This window comes from Xenopus laevis, chromosome 6L (genome assembly GCF_017654675.1).
Source record: "Xenopus laevis strain J_2021 chromosome 6L, Xenopus_laevis_v10.1, whole genome shotgun sequence".
Taxonomy (NCBI): Eukaryota; Metazoa; Chordata; class Amphibia; order Anura; family Pipidae; genus Xenopus; species Xenopus laevis.
Window position 1 is genome coordinate 21,772,718 of NC_054381.1, and position 16,892 is coordinate 21,789,609.

The 16,892-nt window shown below is 39.5% G+C and overlaps 1 protein-coding gene across 1 annotated transcript in view; it reads left to right on the forward strand.

The window, feature by feature from the left end:
- The window catches only part of LOC108718763 (neuropilin-1-like), a 112,466-nt gene that overhangs the window by 66,238 nt on the left and 29,336 nt on the right, over nt 1-16,892 (forward strand). The window contains exon 8 of the mRNA XM_018267183.2: nt 15,465-15,620. Coding sequence (XP_018122672.1) covers nt 15,465-15,620 — 156 coding nt within the window. The remainder of the gene's footprint in view (nt 1-15,464; nt 15,621-16,892) is intronic.

A 16,892-nucleotide genomic window follows, 5' to 3' on the forward strand; every position in this document is an offset into this window, starting at 1 on the left:
GCTTTTATATTGAGTGCTGTTCTTAGATCTACCAGGGAGCTGTTATCTTGTGTTAGGGAGCTGCTATCTGGTTACCTTCCCATTGTTCTTTTGTTAGGCTGCTGGGGGGGTGTGATATCGCTCCAATTTGCAGTACAATAGTAAAGAGTGACTGGAGTTTATCAGCGCACAAGTCACATGACTGGGAGCAGCTGAGAAACTGATAATATGTCTACCCCCATGTCAGATTTCAAAATGGAATATAAAATAATTGGTTTCTCTTTTGAAAAATGGATTTCAGTGCAGAATTCTGCTAGAGCAGCACTATTAACTGATGTGTTTTGAAAAAAACATGTTTTACCATGACAGCATCCCTTTAAGGTATGAAGATCCAAATTGCAGAAAGATCCATTATCCAGAAAACCTCAGGTCCCGACCATTCTGGATAACAGGTCCTATACCTGTACTAGCAACAGGAAGAATAAAATGCACATAGTTCCTGCCCCAGTTCCTTACCCCATTATTAATTTAGAACATCTTAAAATAAATTCATTTAGAGAAAATCATGACAAAAAGGTGACATATGTTTTCAAATTTGAGTTTTCCGGAGTAACATTTTTGAGATTTAGAATTCAAATTAAAAAAATTGGCAGCTACAAACCCGGCATATTTCAAAAGAACTCGGTGGGAGGCATATGTCATTATTCAACCTATATTATTTTTTGAGATTAAAATTTTATGGAACAATGTGATTTTTGATATGACCGAGTTTTTTTCTGTGCCTTAAAGCAATTCAGTTTTCCCTACTGAATCCCTGTTGATCGAGAAAGAAAAATCATGTCTTAAAATAATCCAGATCTTTTTTTCTTAATCAAGTTTAGAAAAAAATCCTCTGCCCACCATTGTTTGCTCTGTTTTCATTTAAGCCCATTTTGCATTTCGGCTCTATATATATATTTTTCCTTACAGAAAGATTAGAGTGTGTTGCTATAATAAAGTCTGAGAACTTTATTTCAACTCTGTTAAGAAATATGATTATAAAATAGCAAACATTTTTTAATATTATAGGTTATGTAAAAACTTACAATGCATAATAAAACAATTTACAATCCAATAAAAATGAATGCAGATACAGTATTTAAACAATGAATCAAGTTACCGTAGGGTGAATGGGATAATAAAACACGGCTGGATCTTTAGAAAAAAAGCAACTTTAAAAACAATTTAAGTCATGTAACATTTAAATTAATATTCTAGTCTCATTTTAGGAGTGTAGATTTTTTTTTTTTAATTCTAAAACAGCGTAGTTGCATCAGTGGTTTACCTGGGGCAAGAAAACTCTATTATATCTAAGAAATTATAATGTGTCTTCTCATCATCAGCGCACAGAACTAGAGACTCCAGGTTGTAAAGCGTCCAACCTAGAGACTTCTTTAATATATCATTGGGTGTGGCTAATGTGGACAGGAGGTGTGGCTTTTCAGACACACCTCCTGACACGGTCCTAGTCTGCAGCTTAATGGCCTGTGCATGGGGCCCTCCGACGGGTTTCCCCGAACGATATCTGCCCGAAAGTTGGACAGATGTTGATCGGGCAGGGTTAAAAATCCCATCGGATTGAGGCCGCATCTGACCGCCCATATTACCTACATTATGAGCCGATCGTTGGGCCCTAGGGCCGACGATCGGATCAGCCCGATATCGCCCACTTCAATGTGGGCCTATCGGGAAGAAAGATCCGCGAAATCGCCAAACGAGCGGATCTCTATGTGTATGGCCACCTTCAGATGCAAATTCCCTCATTTTCCAAGTTTTTCTAAACTCAGTCTAAAAAAATGAGATTCGATTGAATTTTAAGAATAAGCTTAAATCTGAAAAAAAAATTCAATCACATTATTGGAAAATAAGTTATTGCAATGAACATTATTCCATTCCTTTTCACGGAAAAAACGTAAACAATAAAATAGCTTGAATGTTGAAAAATAAACCTAGAAAAGAAGCTCCCAGGATCTGGTTGCTGAATTTATTTATTCAAATTCAAATTGGGAAAACATATTCCCAAAATTTGAGATTGCTCTGTTTTGGCAGCGATTTTCTCAAAGTGTGAAAAAATAATCCAGAATCTTACATTATTTTTGAAAAAATTCCGGTAATTGCATTTAGATTCCCTTTATTGAAGCACGACTTGCATTGAAAGGTACTTTTTAAGCACCAAGAGATAAAATGAAGATATGTTTGTTCCAACAGAGTTAATGTTTCTGGTACGTTATGGTTAAGCGTGTAATTATTAAACCTATCCACATATGCTAAGCGAGGGAACGTTATGTTATAGTTCAGCTTTCAAAGCCAAAAATATACAAAAACAGAATTATGACAGTATTAGCATACTTTGAAAGTGTTGGCTCCACTCAACGGAAAAGGCATTTCTAAATGATGGACATAATTCAAACCAGACTGGCAGAAACTGGTCACCTGTACAATATAAATGCACATCTACCACTAAGATGTTGGAATAGATTAAAAACAGCTCTTAAAGGGCATTTTAAACCATTCTCTAGGGAGCCTCTTACATGTGTCTTGAGCGAGCTGACAGCGTGTGTTTATCCTTACATATAAAATAAACATTTTATAAAGCTTTATAGCCTTAGGGTAAAAATAACTCCATTAATTATGCTGTTTAACGACAACTTTTTTTTTTCTCTTTAGTAGAGATTGCTCTTAAAATGTATATAAAGTCATGAAATATGAAAGTGTTTTCAGTTGGAGAAAGAAAGTAAGGTGGAAATGGCTAGTTATAAATAAATAAGCTGGCGCATGCGTCTCCGATCCAGTGTACGACTGTATTATTTTAAAAAGCTTTTCAGGGATCGTTTAACATTCATATCGGCCACTGCCCCTATGAAATGTACAATCCGATGACCCACATTCGCAAACACACTAGGGTAAATTTCAACAGAAACAATATGGGAGGATAGCTACTCATAGACGTGGTAAAATATAAACTCTTTGAATATAGTGCCTTGGCTGGATTTGAACTTAGGACCAGTAATGTGAAGAGTCTTGAGTTTGATTCCCCTGTCAACCTTTTAAAGCCTGGCTGGTAACATTGCATTTATTAAAGGGGCTCATAAAAAGGCAGTAAGTTTGTGATTACGGTATCCCTCCAATCTGAGTATAGATCTGCCAAACATGCACTTTCTAAGGATTCACAACCCTTTGAACTATTGAATGTTGTTAAGCCATTAAGCAAGTCATTCCATCATTTTTTTTCTAGCAAAGGGGCATAAATCTAAGTGAAGTTGCTATAATCACATGCCAATACATGTCTTAAACAATGACCGTTAAAGCATCGATTGTCCTTCCCAGCCATCTGTTCTTTTGAATTTCCTTTTTTTGTCTTTGATGGAGAATTGCCTTACTGCTATGTTACTGTGCAGTAATTTATCTCTGCAGTGCATGCAAGTTTAAGGCAAAAAGTGCATACAGCTGACGTCAGGGTCTTCAATCATTTTTCATAAGGATGAAACAAGCTAGTAGCTTGCTAAAAGGATTTACACATGCACTTTGGCATGGACTGAATACAATGGAAAACTAGTATTGATACCATATTAAGGGCTCTTTGGATTTCTGTACCTTCTCAAAACCTTAAAGAGGCCATGAATATTACAGCCCTTTGGATAGATTCTAACTTGAATAGATATATATTGTTCCTTCTATTTTCTTACTAAATTTTTCCTGGCCTTCTGTCAGTCTGATGTTGGATTTTAAAGCTCTTAAGTAGATTGGGGTAATGTCCTAATATGCAGAACAGTGGTTGTTGAACGTTTTCCATTTAATCTCTCTTTGGAAGGCCAATCCATGGCCATGGCCCATCTTAACAAGGTTACAAATGTAGGATATTTGTGTATCAGCCATTTAGCCACACTCCCATGAATATCTACACATTCCTTTTAAATCTCTAGGAGAACAAATAGACATTCTTCCTAGATCTCACCCTAACTGGTCTTCAGACTGAGACACCCCCTCTATCGCTGTTCCAGGCATCCCCTGGAGAAAGACAAAATATTGTGGACCCAACGATTAAGAGGGTTATTTATCAAAATCCTAATTTTTCTGATTTTTCAAAATAAAAAAGTCCTACCAAACTAGAATCCACGATTTGGCCTTATTTGTTATGTAAAAAGCACGATTTAATCGGTTTCGGGGGGAAACTCGATAAAATCGAGCAAAAACCCCAATCATAAGATTTTTTCTGAGGTTTTTCCTGAAGCACTCGTCTTCTTTCAGGCTTTTTCCCAAAAAGTCAGAATTTAATGGATTTCAGTCCGAAAAGTAGTCGGATTTTCAGGCTAATTCCAGCGCAGAACTCATAAACTTCCAAAGAGGATAGAGACCTCTTCCACTGACTTATATACAACCTCGGCAGGTTTTTATATAAGCGGCTTTTCAGATTCTGACTTCAGGGTATAATAAAAAAGTTTTTTTTCCACTAAAAATTAGCATTTATAGTAAAAAAAAGCTTGTTTTTGACATTCGTACTTTAATAAAAAAAAACCCTAAATGGTTATATACTGCTTGGGGTACAGTTGAAGGAGAAAAAGAGCAATGGAGGACGTTGGGTAAAGCTTTGATAAATAAGCACATCGTTACATTTTTTTTTTTACTTTTGGAGAAAACTCAGGAAAACTTTTAGAATGTCAGAATCATAAATATGAAAAAAGGAAATTATTTTATAAAGAAAATACAGTTGACCCTTAATACATCAGTTCTACAGTTAAGAGAATTTTTGAGGTTAGTGCATCTCAAGAACTTGTAGGCTTCAAATCAAACTGACATTTGAAATGATGACTCAAGTAGTCCCCGGGGGCTGGTGCAGACCACCAAATGGATAGTCACAGTCTGAAACCTTATAGTTCATCCCATGTGCAACAGGTGATTACAATCTGCTCAATTCACTGTGACAGTAATTTGTGATCTGTACCACTTTGCCTGTCGACCATATTTTACTGTGGATTAAACACAAGGCCCATTTCTTCCAGAGACGCTTTCCGATGTTCAAATGAAATTGTCAGATTGAGGACATCTGTTTCAGAACCTGACAAGCAATTAGTACAGGCCTTTTTTTTGGGCTCTTTTCTGATTTATTCAATATTAAATGATATTTTTTTGATGAAAAGTAAAAGACAGATTCTTTTTTTCATCCGTCTATACATCCTTCCACCATGGGAAAAGAAAAAGTAAAAAAAAAAAAAAGGCAGGATATCTACAATGTGAACAACAAGCATGTTAATAGCCATCAATTACTGAGCAGTTCCAGGCCTCAAAGCCGATCACCAAACAAGGGGCCACATCTGTTTTCCTGCAAACTATTTCTGCCTGCGGTATTTAAACGTTTGAGAACTTCTGTTATTGTACGGTGCGGAATCCTAGGGGAGCTAAATGTTAATGAAATCCATAACATTCAGAGATTTTATGATTGCAATTTTGAGCCATTCATTCAAAGGCGAGTGGTGATTTCTTCACTGGAAGTCATAATTGTCCTTTCTCTACAGAGAGCATTAGTGCTCACATTTAGTCCTCGTCTTTAGGTTGATGTAGGGCGGCCCAAGAAATCGCTGGAGTGCAATAACTTCCTTGATTTTTGCCGTAAAAACTCTGCAAGTAGAACATATTTTGGTTTTGGAACTTTAACGGGACGTTAACACTTGCCTGCCAGAAATTCCCATAAAGCCGAATGCAGAAGTCTACACTGTGTAGTAGGAATAATCAGTGAAATATACAATTATATAATTGTTTGCTACCAGGTGCTAACAGCAAAAAATGGGGCGCAAAGAGGCACTCTGTAGGCAGCAGTGGTGTAAATATAGAGGTAGCAGAACTGCAGAGGGGACAGGGGAGTCCAGACCGAGGGATGTATATCAGACTGGTATATCAGAGAATATGCAAGATTGGGCATTAGCCCTTTTTTTCAGTTATTGCAGTTTTGCTAATGAAGGTGAATTGTCCTTTAAGCTGTGAGTCGAACTTTTCCCAAGGGACCTGTTATCTTATATTATTACAATTATTTATTTGCTTATCTCGAAATTGTTACAAAAGTATCTTATCTGCTGCTCTGACTGTTCTGGGCTCTCTGCCAAGAGCCAATTAAGTTAGAAACATTGTTTCTTTTTCTGGTTGATCAGTACAGAGAAAAAAGGGACTTTCCAGTACAAATGAGGGACTGCGGGTTGAGCTGTCAAAAGAGGGACTGTCACTCTAAAAACAGGACCGTTGGGAGGTATGCCTTTAAGCTGCAAGTTACAGTTTCCCCAGGAGCCCTGCTTATCTTAAACAGTTCTTTGCTTATCTTAAATTGTATCAAATTTATCGAAGTGCATCTGCCACATATTTTGGGCTCTCTGCTAAAAGCCAATCACGTTTTAGAAACTTTGGATCTTTTTCTGGGTGTTCATTGCAGGAGATCAAAGAGAAATTCGGGACATTTCAGTAAGAAATCGGGACTGCTGGCTGAGCTGTCAAAATCGGGACTGTTCCGTGAAAAACTGGACAGTTGGATGGTATGCTATCCCCCCTCCAAATAAAGATATTGCGGGCTCAGCTTGTAGTTTTAGCCTCACCAAAGCTGCCATTTTCTACAGCCTAGTTGACCAAATCATTCCTTATCACTTCCCATAGCCCTCCTATTGTGTTACAACCCGTTGGCGAAGAAACAGAATGGGGTGCAGCTTAGCCAGGGGTATGTGGCCTTTTTGGTGCCATGACCACTAGAACAGAAGCATCAATCGGGATTCTGAGGTTTTCTCTAAGCCTGTACAGAGATAAACATATAACTAAACAAGCTTTCATATCCCTTTGTAATAAGTACAGTTGTCCAGAATAATATTAGGGTATGGTTTCCCTTTAAAAAAAGGCTATAAAAAGCTCACAGTTTCTTTCGCAGGAAATTCCAAAGTGACTAGAGTGTACAGTTTTATGGAATATCTATTTTCTTTTTTTAAAAATGTTTCTTTTGGCTCAGGGAAAAAAAGCTTATCAATGGTCCTCAAACATAAAGGCTGCAGGAAGATAAAACTGTTTCAATAAAGGAATTATTTTTGCTCACATTCTGTGAACATTCTCCAGCGCTGGAGGAAAACTCATTATCTTACAGTAGCATTTAGACATGGCAGATTGCAAGTTCCGGGGCGCATTTCACATGCAGTCAATTTCAACACCCAGAAGTGATAGAATTCAAACTGTTGCAGTTTTATGTACTTTTATGCAATGGGCTAGTCTCCTGTTTTTCCAGCACAGACTGAGGCCCTTGCATTTCTAAAGCGCTGGCGGTGGACTAGGACCAGGCTTGCAGCCATTATTTTTTTTTTTTTGCTAAAATTTCAGTGATTAGTGAAGTGGGGGGAGTGAAGACGGCTCTGAAGGTTTAGTGATCCTTTGCTATTAGCCACCTGCCATTGAATATATATTAGGCAGCTGCTTTGATAATTAGAACCCACATATCTGTCCTGTTCTGATGATGCTAGGTCACTCAGCAAGCCAACGTTTCTCCAAAATTATAGTTACGTTCTGTATTCTCCTCTTCTCTCTATATACAGTATATTTAATTCTGTACATGCTGAGCTGCTGTATCCATCCTAGTCTCCAGCAACCCTATGCAAACAAAGTAGTGAGCAAACAATTGGTCTCCAGTAAATGTTTTTGCCTATTAGTATGTGTGCGGGTTTGTGTGGGTCTGTATATTTATTTTGGGACGCCTCCCCTCCCCATCAATTGTGCAAACAGGCTGATCTCGAGGTTAGACCTCTCAGGGCAAATTAAATTAAGTGAAAAATAATCTAGCCAGGAGAAGTTTTTGCTAGGCTTTTTTAATAAAGTGGTAGAGATAACATGTTTTTCCCATCTGGCAATTAAAATGTAATTATGTTTAATACTGGAGCTATGAGGCTCATTTTATACTGGCTTTAAAGATATTGGAATGTAAATTGGTTGTCAGTGTGTTATTGCTATTGGAAACAGGTGAATAGTAAGTGCTTATAAATAGCCCCAGTATAAAGGAGATAAGATATGTGAGAAGGGAATTACTGGCAGCTTAGAACTGGCAGCCAGGCACCAACTGTTTCTTCCCATGGAACAGCCTTTCCACATAGTCTGTAAAAGGTTATGGATATCCAGTACTACCAATACCCTAAGCAATAAAAGAACATAGGTCTTAAATGAATCAAGCAGTTAACATGCCTTGCCTTAAAATGCCCAGTTGGATAGAGGAGCCCAATGTTGAGGAACGTTTGGGTAGAGTTGCAGTGATGAAGGTTCCTCAGCTTGTTGCTGGCTCAAGAGGAGCGAATGTGATGTTGGCACCAAAGTTTGAGGGGAAGGCACCAACTAGGGCCAACTTTGCCTAAAAATAACTAGTTCATTGTTAGAACAGAGAAAGATACGCAGCTCTGAACAACTGATGGCTTCATGTTCTAGGTCTTGGCAACGTCATCAAGTAGAATTAGTCTGATGGAGTTGGGGTTAGAGGGGGCCCCAATGTAAAGGGTTATTTGGGAATGTCCAGGCTGTTTTAGAGGTGTAGCTCAAAAACTGCATGAAGGGTATCAGTTCTTATTGAGTTACATCTCCCAAATGGAACACAAAGAATACTTGTAATTTGTACTTTTTTTACCCCTTAAAATTCATTTGTAATTTTCAGGGTTCAGAGCTTATGCTTACTCTGTCCTATCCCCTCCATATTGTTCCTGATATTGTCTTTGCATTGCTTTATAAACTCTGCCCTTGGTTTCTGAGTTTTGAATCATAAAAAGATCAAAAAATCACTGGCACATAATTCAATAATGAGATGTTTTATTACAGGATGATATTGCCACTGTCGGCATGATTTATCCTTAAGATTCATACATTTCATTAGCATTAGCAATTCATTAGCATTAAGAGCAAAATATGAAATCTTTGTTCCAAGATTCATTGGTCTAGATATTATCTGTCATATATAGGTGTGAGATCTCTTATCCGGAATTGGGTTTTTCAGCTAAGGGATCTTTCCTTAATTTGAATCTCTATACTTTGTCAAAAAAAATGTAAACATTAAATAAATCCAATTGATTGTTGTGCCTCCAATAAGGATTAATTAGATCTTAGTTAGAATCAAGTACAGCTATGGGACGCGTTATCCGGAAACCCGTTATCCAGAAACTTCGAATTATGGAGAGACCGTCTCTCATAGACTCCATTTTATCCTAATAATCCAAATGTTTACAAATGATTTCTTTTCTCAGTGATAATAAAACAGTAGTTTGTACTTGATCCAAATTAAGACATAATTAATCCTTATTGGAAGCAAAACCAGCCTATTGGGTTTATTTAATGTTTACATAATTTTCTAGCAGGCTTAAGGTATGAAGATCCAAATTACGGAAAGATCCATTATCTGGAAAACCCCTGTCCCGAGCATTCTAGATAACAGGTCCCATACGGGTACAACGTACTGTTTTATTATTAGGGGTGAGTCTGAATTGCTCCTCAGAACTATTGCAAATGCTGTTTTATTATTACAGAGAAAAAGGAAATCATTATTTTAAAAGAGGCATCATTTTATTAAAACGGAGTCCATTGGAGACGGCCTTCCTGTAATTTGGAGATTTCTGGATAACAGGTTTCTGGATCCCATACCTGTAAGGTTTTCATTGGTGACATGTAGAACAATAACCAAGCTCCTGTTCTACGTATATCTATATGTGTTTTCACTGATCCAATTATATGACACATAACTAAATAATACTGTGAATCATAGTCATTATACTTTCATTATTTATACACATATATATATCATTTAAATAGATAGTAAGGCTGTTGATGCACAGGGACAGATGTGGTTAACCAAAATATCTTGAAATTAGATCCTTGCTCACAGAGCCGGAGATTAAACTAAATCCTCCAATAATTACCCAAACGCCCTCCTTTTCAATAAGGAGCGGTGGTTCAATATGCAGCCTTCAATCCAACAATGATATCCATTGCATGAGTACAAAAAAAAAATATATAAAAGTCTGAGAAGCACAGAGAGAGCAGATAATTATTGCCTGGCCAATATACTCAGGATTCAATCAGGAAGGGAGGCACTAGATTAAATAACACAGACATGCCTATTATGACATATATAAATAGCTTTTATCTGCCGCTGCAAATCATATGTGTTGTTTGGTCTTCTTTTTGGCCCGCCGCCACATTGGAAGCATTGATTTACCTATTTGTGTAATAGCCCTGCTCATTAAAAGTGGTCGCATCGAGAGAAGCAGAGCTTTTTTGTAACTGTCTGCGTGAGCAGCCGCTTCCTGGTGCTTAATAGAAGCGTTTTTGTTTTGTTTTTTTTGCTTTATGGGCCTAATTGAAGGCAATGGATGAATTTGACTGAAATTAGTGCCATTTTACAGCTGCCAGTAATGAATTGCTCCGGTTTTAACAAGTGGTCAGCGATTAAAAGTTACCCCCATGCACTATTTTTATTTAGGGCTCTTACTGATGAGCAGTTGAAGCTGAGCTCCCCTGCATTCCGTTTTTCTACGTTCAGCCACAGGGGAGCGCAGGAATAGACGCATTACGTTTTTTCCAATGGGGCTGTACTCACACAGGCGCGTGTAGGTGCCGAACGCAGGTTGAGACGCAACATGCTGCATTTTTCCTGCGTTCATCGCCTGTGTGAGAACAGCCCCATTGGAAAAAACGTAATGCGTCTATTCCTGCGCTCCCCTGCGTCTGAACGCAGAAAAACGGAACGCAGGGGAGCGCAGCTTCAACCGCTCGCCAGTAAGAGCCCTTAAAGAGCATTGGTATGGGTTGCGGGACTTGGGGTTTATTTGGAAATACAAGGAAAAGTAGGAGCAGTGTATACAGAGAAAAACAATTAATTGATATTTTTCATTAAGGAAATGCTTCGCTGGTAAAAACAAAATAAGAACAGAGCAAATGGGGGAAAAGCGGCGTGACATACGAGTGCTCCCCGTAGGATAGAAAGAAGTATTTGCAGTAAAGGGAAGGCGGTAAATAAAGCAGGGCCCTCGGCGTTTGTCAAATACCAGACTGAGTGTGTCATTTTTTTTGTGTGTTTTTACATGAGTTCCTAATCAGTAGAATTGGCATGGCTGCAACATAATACCTGACTTTAAAGGGGCCATTAATGGAACATAAAAGTTAGGTTTTTTTCACTTTACAGTAAAGTCAGCTTCCTTATTTCTCAGTGTTGGTCCAAAGGGGGTCAGCTGGTAGATATGGAGGGGCTGCGATGCAGCTGAGTGCAAGCCTGCTGTACAATGGAGCATGTAGAGTATACAGTCATAGCTTGTTATCAATAGGGGGAGTCTGGTTATATCAGCTCATATGCAGAACCTTAACCCAAAACTCAACTGTAGATCTAAAAGTCATTGTCTTGATAAAGGTGACTGCTGAAAAAATTATTATTATGGTGCACAACTAGGGCATAGCAAAGAGGGAGCTGCCATACTAGATGTTAAAAATGACTTACTAGCATGCTAGGGTGGGAAATGGTCTAAATGGTGTCTGTTTCTTAGGGGCAAAATTTTGTTTAAAACACAGAGATTTGACCTCCAGTTTTAGTAAAGTTACGATTAGGGTTGCCACCTGTCCTTCTCACCCCTTTAATACCGGCCACATATTGAATCTTTCTCCTGCATGGCTGATTAGAAATTTAGATGCATGCTCAGGGTCAGACTGGGTCGGGTGAAAACCCATTGGGCCCTGGCTCTTGTGGGCCCAATGGGTTTTTCCCAACCCAGACCCGTCCCTTCCAAAATCTGCCGCTGCTGCCCCAAACTTCTTCTCCAGCCCCAGAAAGGTATGCGTGCTTGAGCGGGGAGGCAGCTGGAGGATGGTTGCTGTATTGGCGGGGGGCCAGTGGGGAGCCGTAGGGGGTTTTGTGCTATAGCGGGAGGCATAGTGGGCCTAGGGTTGCCACCTTTTCTGGAAAAAAATACCGGCCTTCCTATATATTAATCTTTTTTCCCTATTAATAACATTGGGATCAGCCATCATTTTTACCGGCCAGATGGCAAACCCTAGGTGGACCCTAAGTAGGATAGGCCTAGCCTGTAAAATACCATCCAAGGCCATGGCCGGTATTACAAATATACTGTCAGCTCCCCATCTCACTTAATCCAAATGCTGCAGTCCCTTCATGGCCAAATCGGTATCGAAACATAGTGACTCCGCCCCTGAAACGGCACAACTCAGCCCCTGAAATGTCACAACCCCACCCCCCTCTGGCCAGCCCCCATCCTCTACATCACCGGTAGGTAGGGCCAGATCTAAAAGTTGGCAACCCTAACCTTAAGGCAGCAGCCGCTTTGGGACCCGGGTTCCCCAGTCCGACGATGTGCATGCTGCAGACTGAACTGATTTATATGGAGTCTTGCAGCTTGCATCCAAATTAATGACTAGCTAGCCATGCAGGATGTGGATTCAATATGGGGCCAGTATTAAAGGGGTGAGGTGCCAACCCTAGCAATGATTCAGCCTATCCCTTTCCTCTATTATGTAGTTACCTTCACAAGCCATAAGCATTCCTATAAGTGTCCTCATGTATAGCATTGTGTCCAGACTGCAGCTAGCTGAACTACATCTCCCAAGTTTTGAGCAACAACTGGAGCACTGGAGCAAAGGAGGGGCTGCTTTATACTGTGCTTAACCCTTTAAATCCTAAGCCAAAGCACCAGAGCTGTTGGAGCTGCCTCTTAAGCTTACAAAACACTACAAAGAGTTAAAAAGAGTTTTTATTGCACAGTGGCTCCATTTGATATATTTCCCTCTGCCCTTATTATTGGTTATTGATTGGGAGCCACAGAGACAGATCTTTAATTTACAGTCCCAATAAAAGTAATAACTGGCGAACAGTAAGACAAGCGGCATAAATCGATGAAGGAAGTCTCTTTTTTTTCCCAAGAATTTGGCTGTCGTTCAGCATTCCCATGGCAACCGGGAAAAAAATCATGCAAAAATTACATTTATTTATTTATGGGTCTTACAATGCAGATTCCAGCGGTGATAAGCCGCTAGACTGCTCCCTTGTGAACTGTCACTTTAAGTGCCATCAATTACATCCTGCATTTTAATTCTCATTGGAGTCCATTGGCCACCGCAGAATTCTCCCCGCGCCAACGTGTGAAGTCATTTTATTCTTTCCGTTTTCTCTTTGCTCAGCTGGGGACTGGTCAGATCACATTTCCAGCAGTCGCTATAACGGAGTTAAGGAACAGCGGTTTGAGAGGCGGGTGATTATAGCATTAAATTTATTGTTTTATTATAAAACGATTCAACTTTAGGACTGAAAACCTTTATGACCCTGTGCTCTAGAGAACTACATTTCCCATAATCCTAAACTGGTACTTGTATAACTATAGGGGTGTACAGCCTTACTAGGGCCAAGAAAGAACCATAGACACCAGAGCTTCCAATCATATCTAAAGTGGCACAGAAGTTATGAAGTGGAGCAGCAAAGAACATGAGATTTTGAAGAGCTCTTCATGGTGACGAGAGCGTAGGCTTGGACACGAGCTTTGCAAAACACTCTGAAATCACTTGAGGCATAAGGGCTTGCAGGGTTCTTAGATTCATTTTTATGCTGCAGTTATAAAAGTCATATGGGGGGGGGAAGCAAATCCGTGATCATGTAAAAAATGTGCAACCGGCAGCCCTCCAGCTCCCAGGGGATGGAAGTCATATCTAACTGGTGGTTGGCCATAGCCCTCCATGAGATGTTTATGGCCAGAGACCTCTTTGTAGAACATCGTTGTTTTAAAATAATTTTTGTAAAATTGTGGATTATTGGCCCACGACATGGAAAATCTAGGACACTGTGCTACTTCTCAAGATTCATTCATTTAGTGGGAGTATCCCTTCAACAACTAATAACGAGGAGGGATGCCCTTTAGCCCGTAACCAATTAACCATGAATGAGTACAGGAGGGGAAAAGAAAAATCACAAAATTCCCATTTTTCTTTTTTAGTTTACGGCTATTGCAGATCAGTGGAAGTCTAACTAACATCTCCACACAAGCCGCCTTTGTGATGCTCCCCTTTCGGGGTCAGAATGAAATGAAAAGTCGGAGGCTGCTTGTGGCTAAACATAAATCTCCTTCATTGAATGGAATGTATGGAATGGCAGTTTCATTGTTTCTTTTGTGAATGGGGACATATTCCATTTTAGGGGCCAAATGCTGAAAAATAGGTTATTTGTGAGAGTCCCTCCCTTGGCATAAATCATCAGTGTAATCTTCTGTTATATTGGTCAGTTTGATCTTAAGATTTTATGTGGCTGAGGTTCCTCAATGAAAGTAGTGGTGAAGAAATGGTTGTAGATACTCTATCAGTGCCAATTGCAAAGCAGGAGGGCTGGAGACCTATATCTGAATTGATGGGTTATATCAGTGATTGGTGAACATGTTACTCTCCAACCCCTTGAATGTTGCTCCCAGTGGCCTCAAAGCAGATGCTTATTTTTGAACTCCAGGCTTGGAGGCAAGTTTTAGTTGCATTAAACCAGATGTACTGCCAAACAGAGTCTCCTGTATCTGCCAGTCCACAGAACTTATTTTGCCTCCCCAGGAACTTTTTCATGCTTGTGTTGCTCCCCAACTATTTTTACAGTTAAATGTGTCCCATGGGTTTAAAAAAAAGACTGGGGATCCCTGGGTTATATACTGTAAATCTGGGATGTCCAACTTCTACAGCTCCACCAGTTCAGTTGAAGCTGGGGGACCATAGGTTGGACATACACTTGTTGGAATAAGTGTATTAACTGCAAATAGCTAGGAATTGCTACATAATATAATATATCTTTTGTATTTTCGTTTATGTCTTTGCAACAATGAGATAATGGGAAACCTCTTCCTTTGCAATACCCTAAAACTGGCTGCTCTGGACAAATTTGCTCCAGGTCTATAACCGTTCCAACTATTCAGACGCCGGCTTTCATTTCTCTACCAGCCATGAAATGATCAAAGCTCTATGCTGATTGGCTGCAACGCTTGACAACGTTGGTGAAAATTTGCTGTGTATTCAGCTTTCTCGACTTTTTGACACCTGCCCCAAGAGCAGACCTTAGAGCAATGGTTGTTGTACTTTTTCAGTTGAAGCCAAACTTTGGTCAGGGTTAAAGGCCAAAGTTATAGATATACGAAAACAATGGTGTATCAGTCATTCATCCAAAGTTCCAAGAACATATAGAACTAGGAACATATAGTAATTGACATTCAAGCGGGTTTTTGAAAGTATCTAAAAGATCAAATCTGGGTTTCACCCTAGCAGACCTTCAGACTAAGCCCCTACTACTACTTCATCCTCCTGGTAGGGCAGTCCCACAGTTTGGGAACCATTGCATTAGAGGCACTAGCACATGTGGAAATAAAGAAACACAATGTACACTTCCCTGGTGGTCTAATAAAACTCTATTTGTCTTTCTGTTTCCCGTTCTGCAGGTAGATCTGGAAAACCTTCGCTTTGTGTCTGGAATAGGGACCCAGGGAGCCATCTCCAAAGAAACCAAGAAAAAGTACTTTGTAAAAACCTACAAGGTTGACATTAGCTCCAACGGGGAAGACTGGATTACCCTGAAAGATGGAAACAAACATCTGGTACGTGTCAGATCGTTCCTGCTTCTTTTTTTTTTTTTATTCCTCTAGGTAAATTAAAAATCATAGCAACTCCAAAGAATTTTAAACACGATAATAGCAAATATTAAAATGTCAGGAAAGCAGTTACTGGGCTTATTTTCCTCTGCTGTTGAATTCTCCTCCGAGCACGGGCAGTGAGCCAGTGTTACAGTGATCCCAAGCAAACCTGGGCAATTTAGAAGGACTTACGAGGCTCATATATTGAATGCAAGAAAAAGGAACCATAAAACTACAACAGGCCCCTAAACGGCAAAAAAATTCCTTTCTTTACTTTAAAAAAATTAAAATTACCTTTACACACATCCTTAATCAGCACTACGGGGCATATTTATACAAATATTATGTTTTACACCAAAGGAAAAAACAATGCGGAATTTATAAAGCTCAGTTGTAGTCCTCGTGCGTAAATTAACACCACGATCATGATCGCAGGATGAATTCATTTACAAAGAGCTAATCGGCTTATTTATAAAGGACAATTGCAACGATGCCAGTTATTTATACCACCTCCAACCTGGCGTATCTCACTGAAGTCAATGGAATAAATTTACACTAGAATTTTGAGCATGAAAAGTGTCACTCTGTGCTGGGTTTTAACACGTTCAGTTGTGATACATATTTTGTAGATCAGCAAATGGAAAGAAAATCGAATAAATTCCCCTGATTAGGCACCCACAAGGCATCTGATTTTATGTTTACCTTACGCTGGCAGAAATGTTAGGAAATTTGCCAGCACAAATATGATTTAGTAGCTTGATAAACAGAATATGAACTGCTTCGGGCCTGGAGAAATGTCATTAAACCAGAATTATTTAAAGAGTTACATATATGATATATTTTTGGATGGCTCAATAAACAAGTATCTCAGGGATCATTTAATGTTCTGTAAGGTTTTACACCGGGGATTCCTTTTACCCCATTAGATGAGTGTCCAACAGCTGAGGATCTGTGATGGCTCAGAAATGCTGCACTGGAGAGTCTGCCGTAGCCATGTGAAATAAATTTGGGCAAGTTCTACAGTAAAAAGGCCATTTAGCCCACAGCATGAGAAGGTCCCCTTGAGCAGTGGTGTAACTAGATGTTACAGGGCCCCACGGCAAATTCAGTTTAGGACTAGTGATGGGCGAATTTATTCGGCATGCGCAAATTCCCGCGATTTCGCCGCCGGCAAATCTGCAAAAATTCACCAGCATAAAAAAAATGGCGTCCAAGAAAACAGACGCCGGTGTCAAA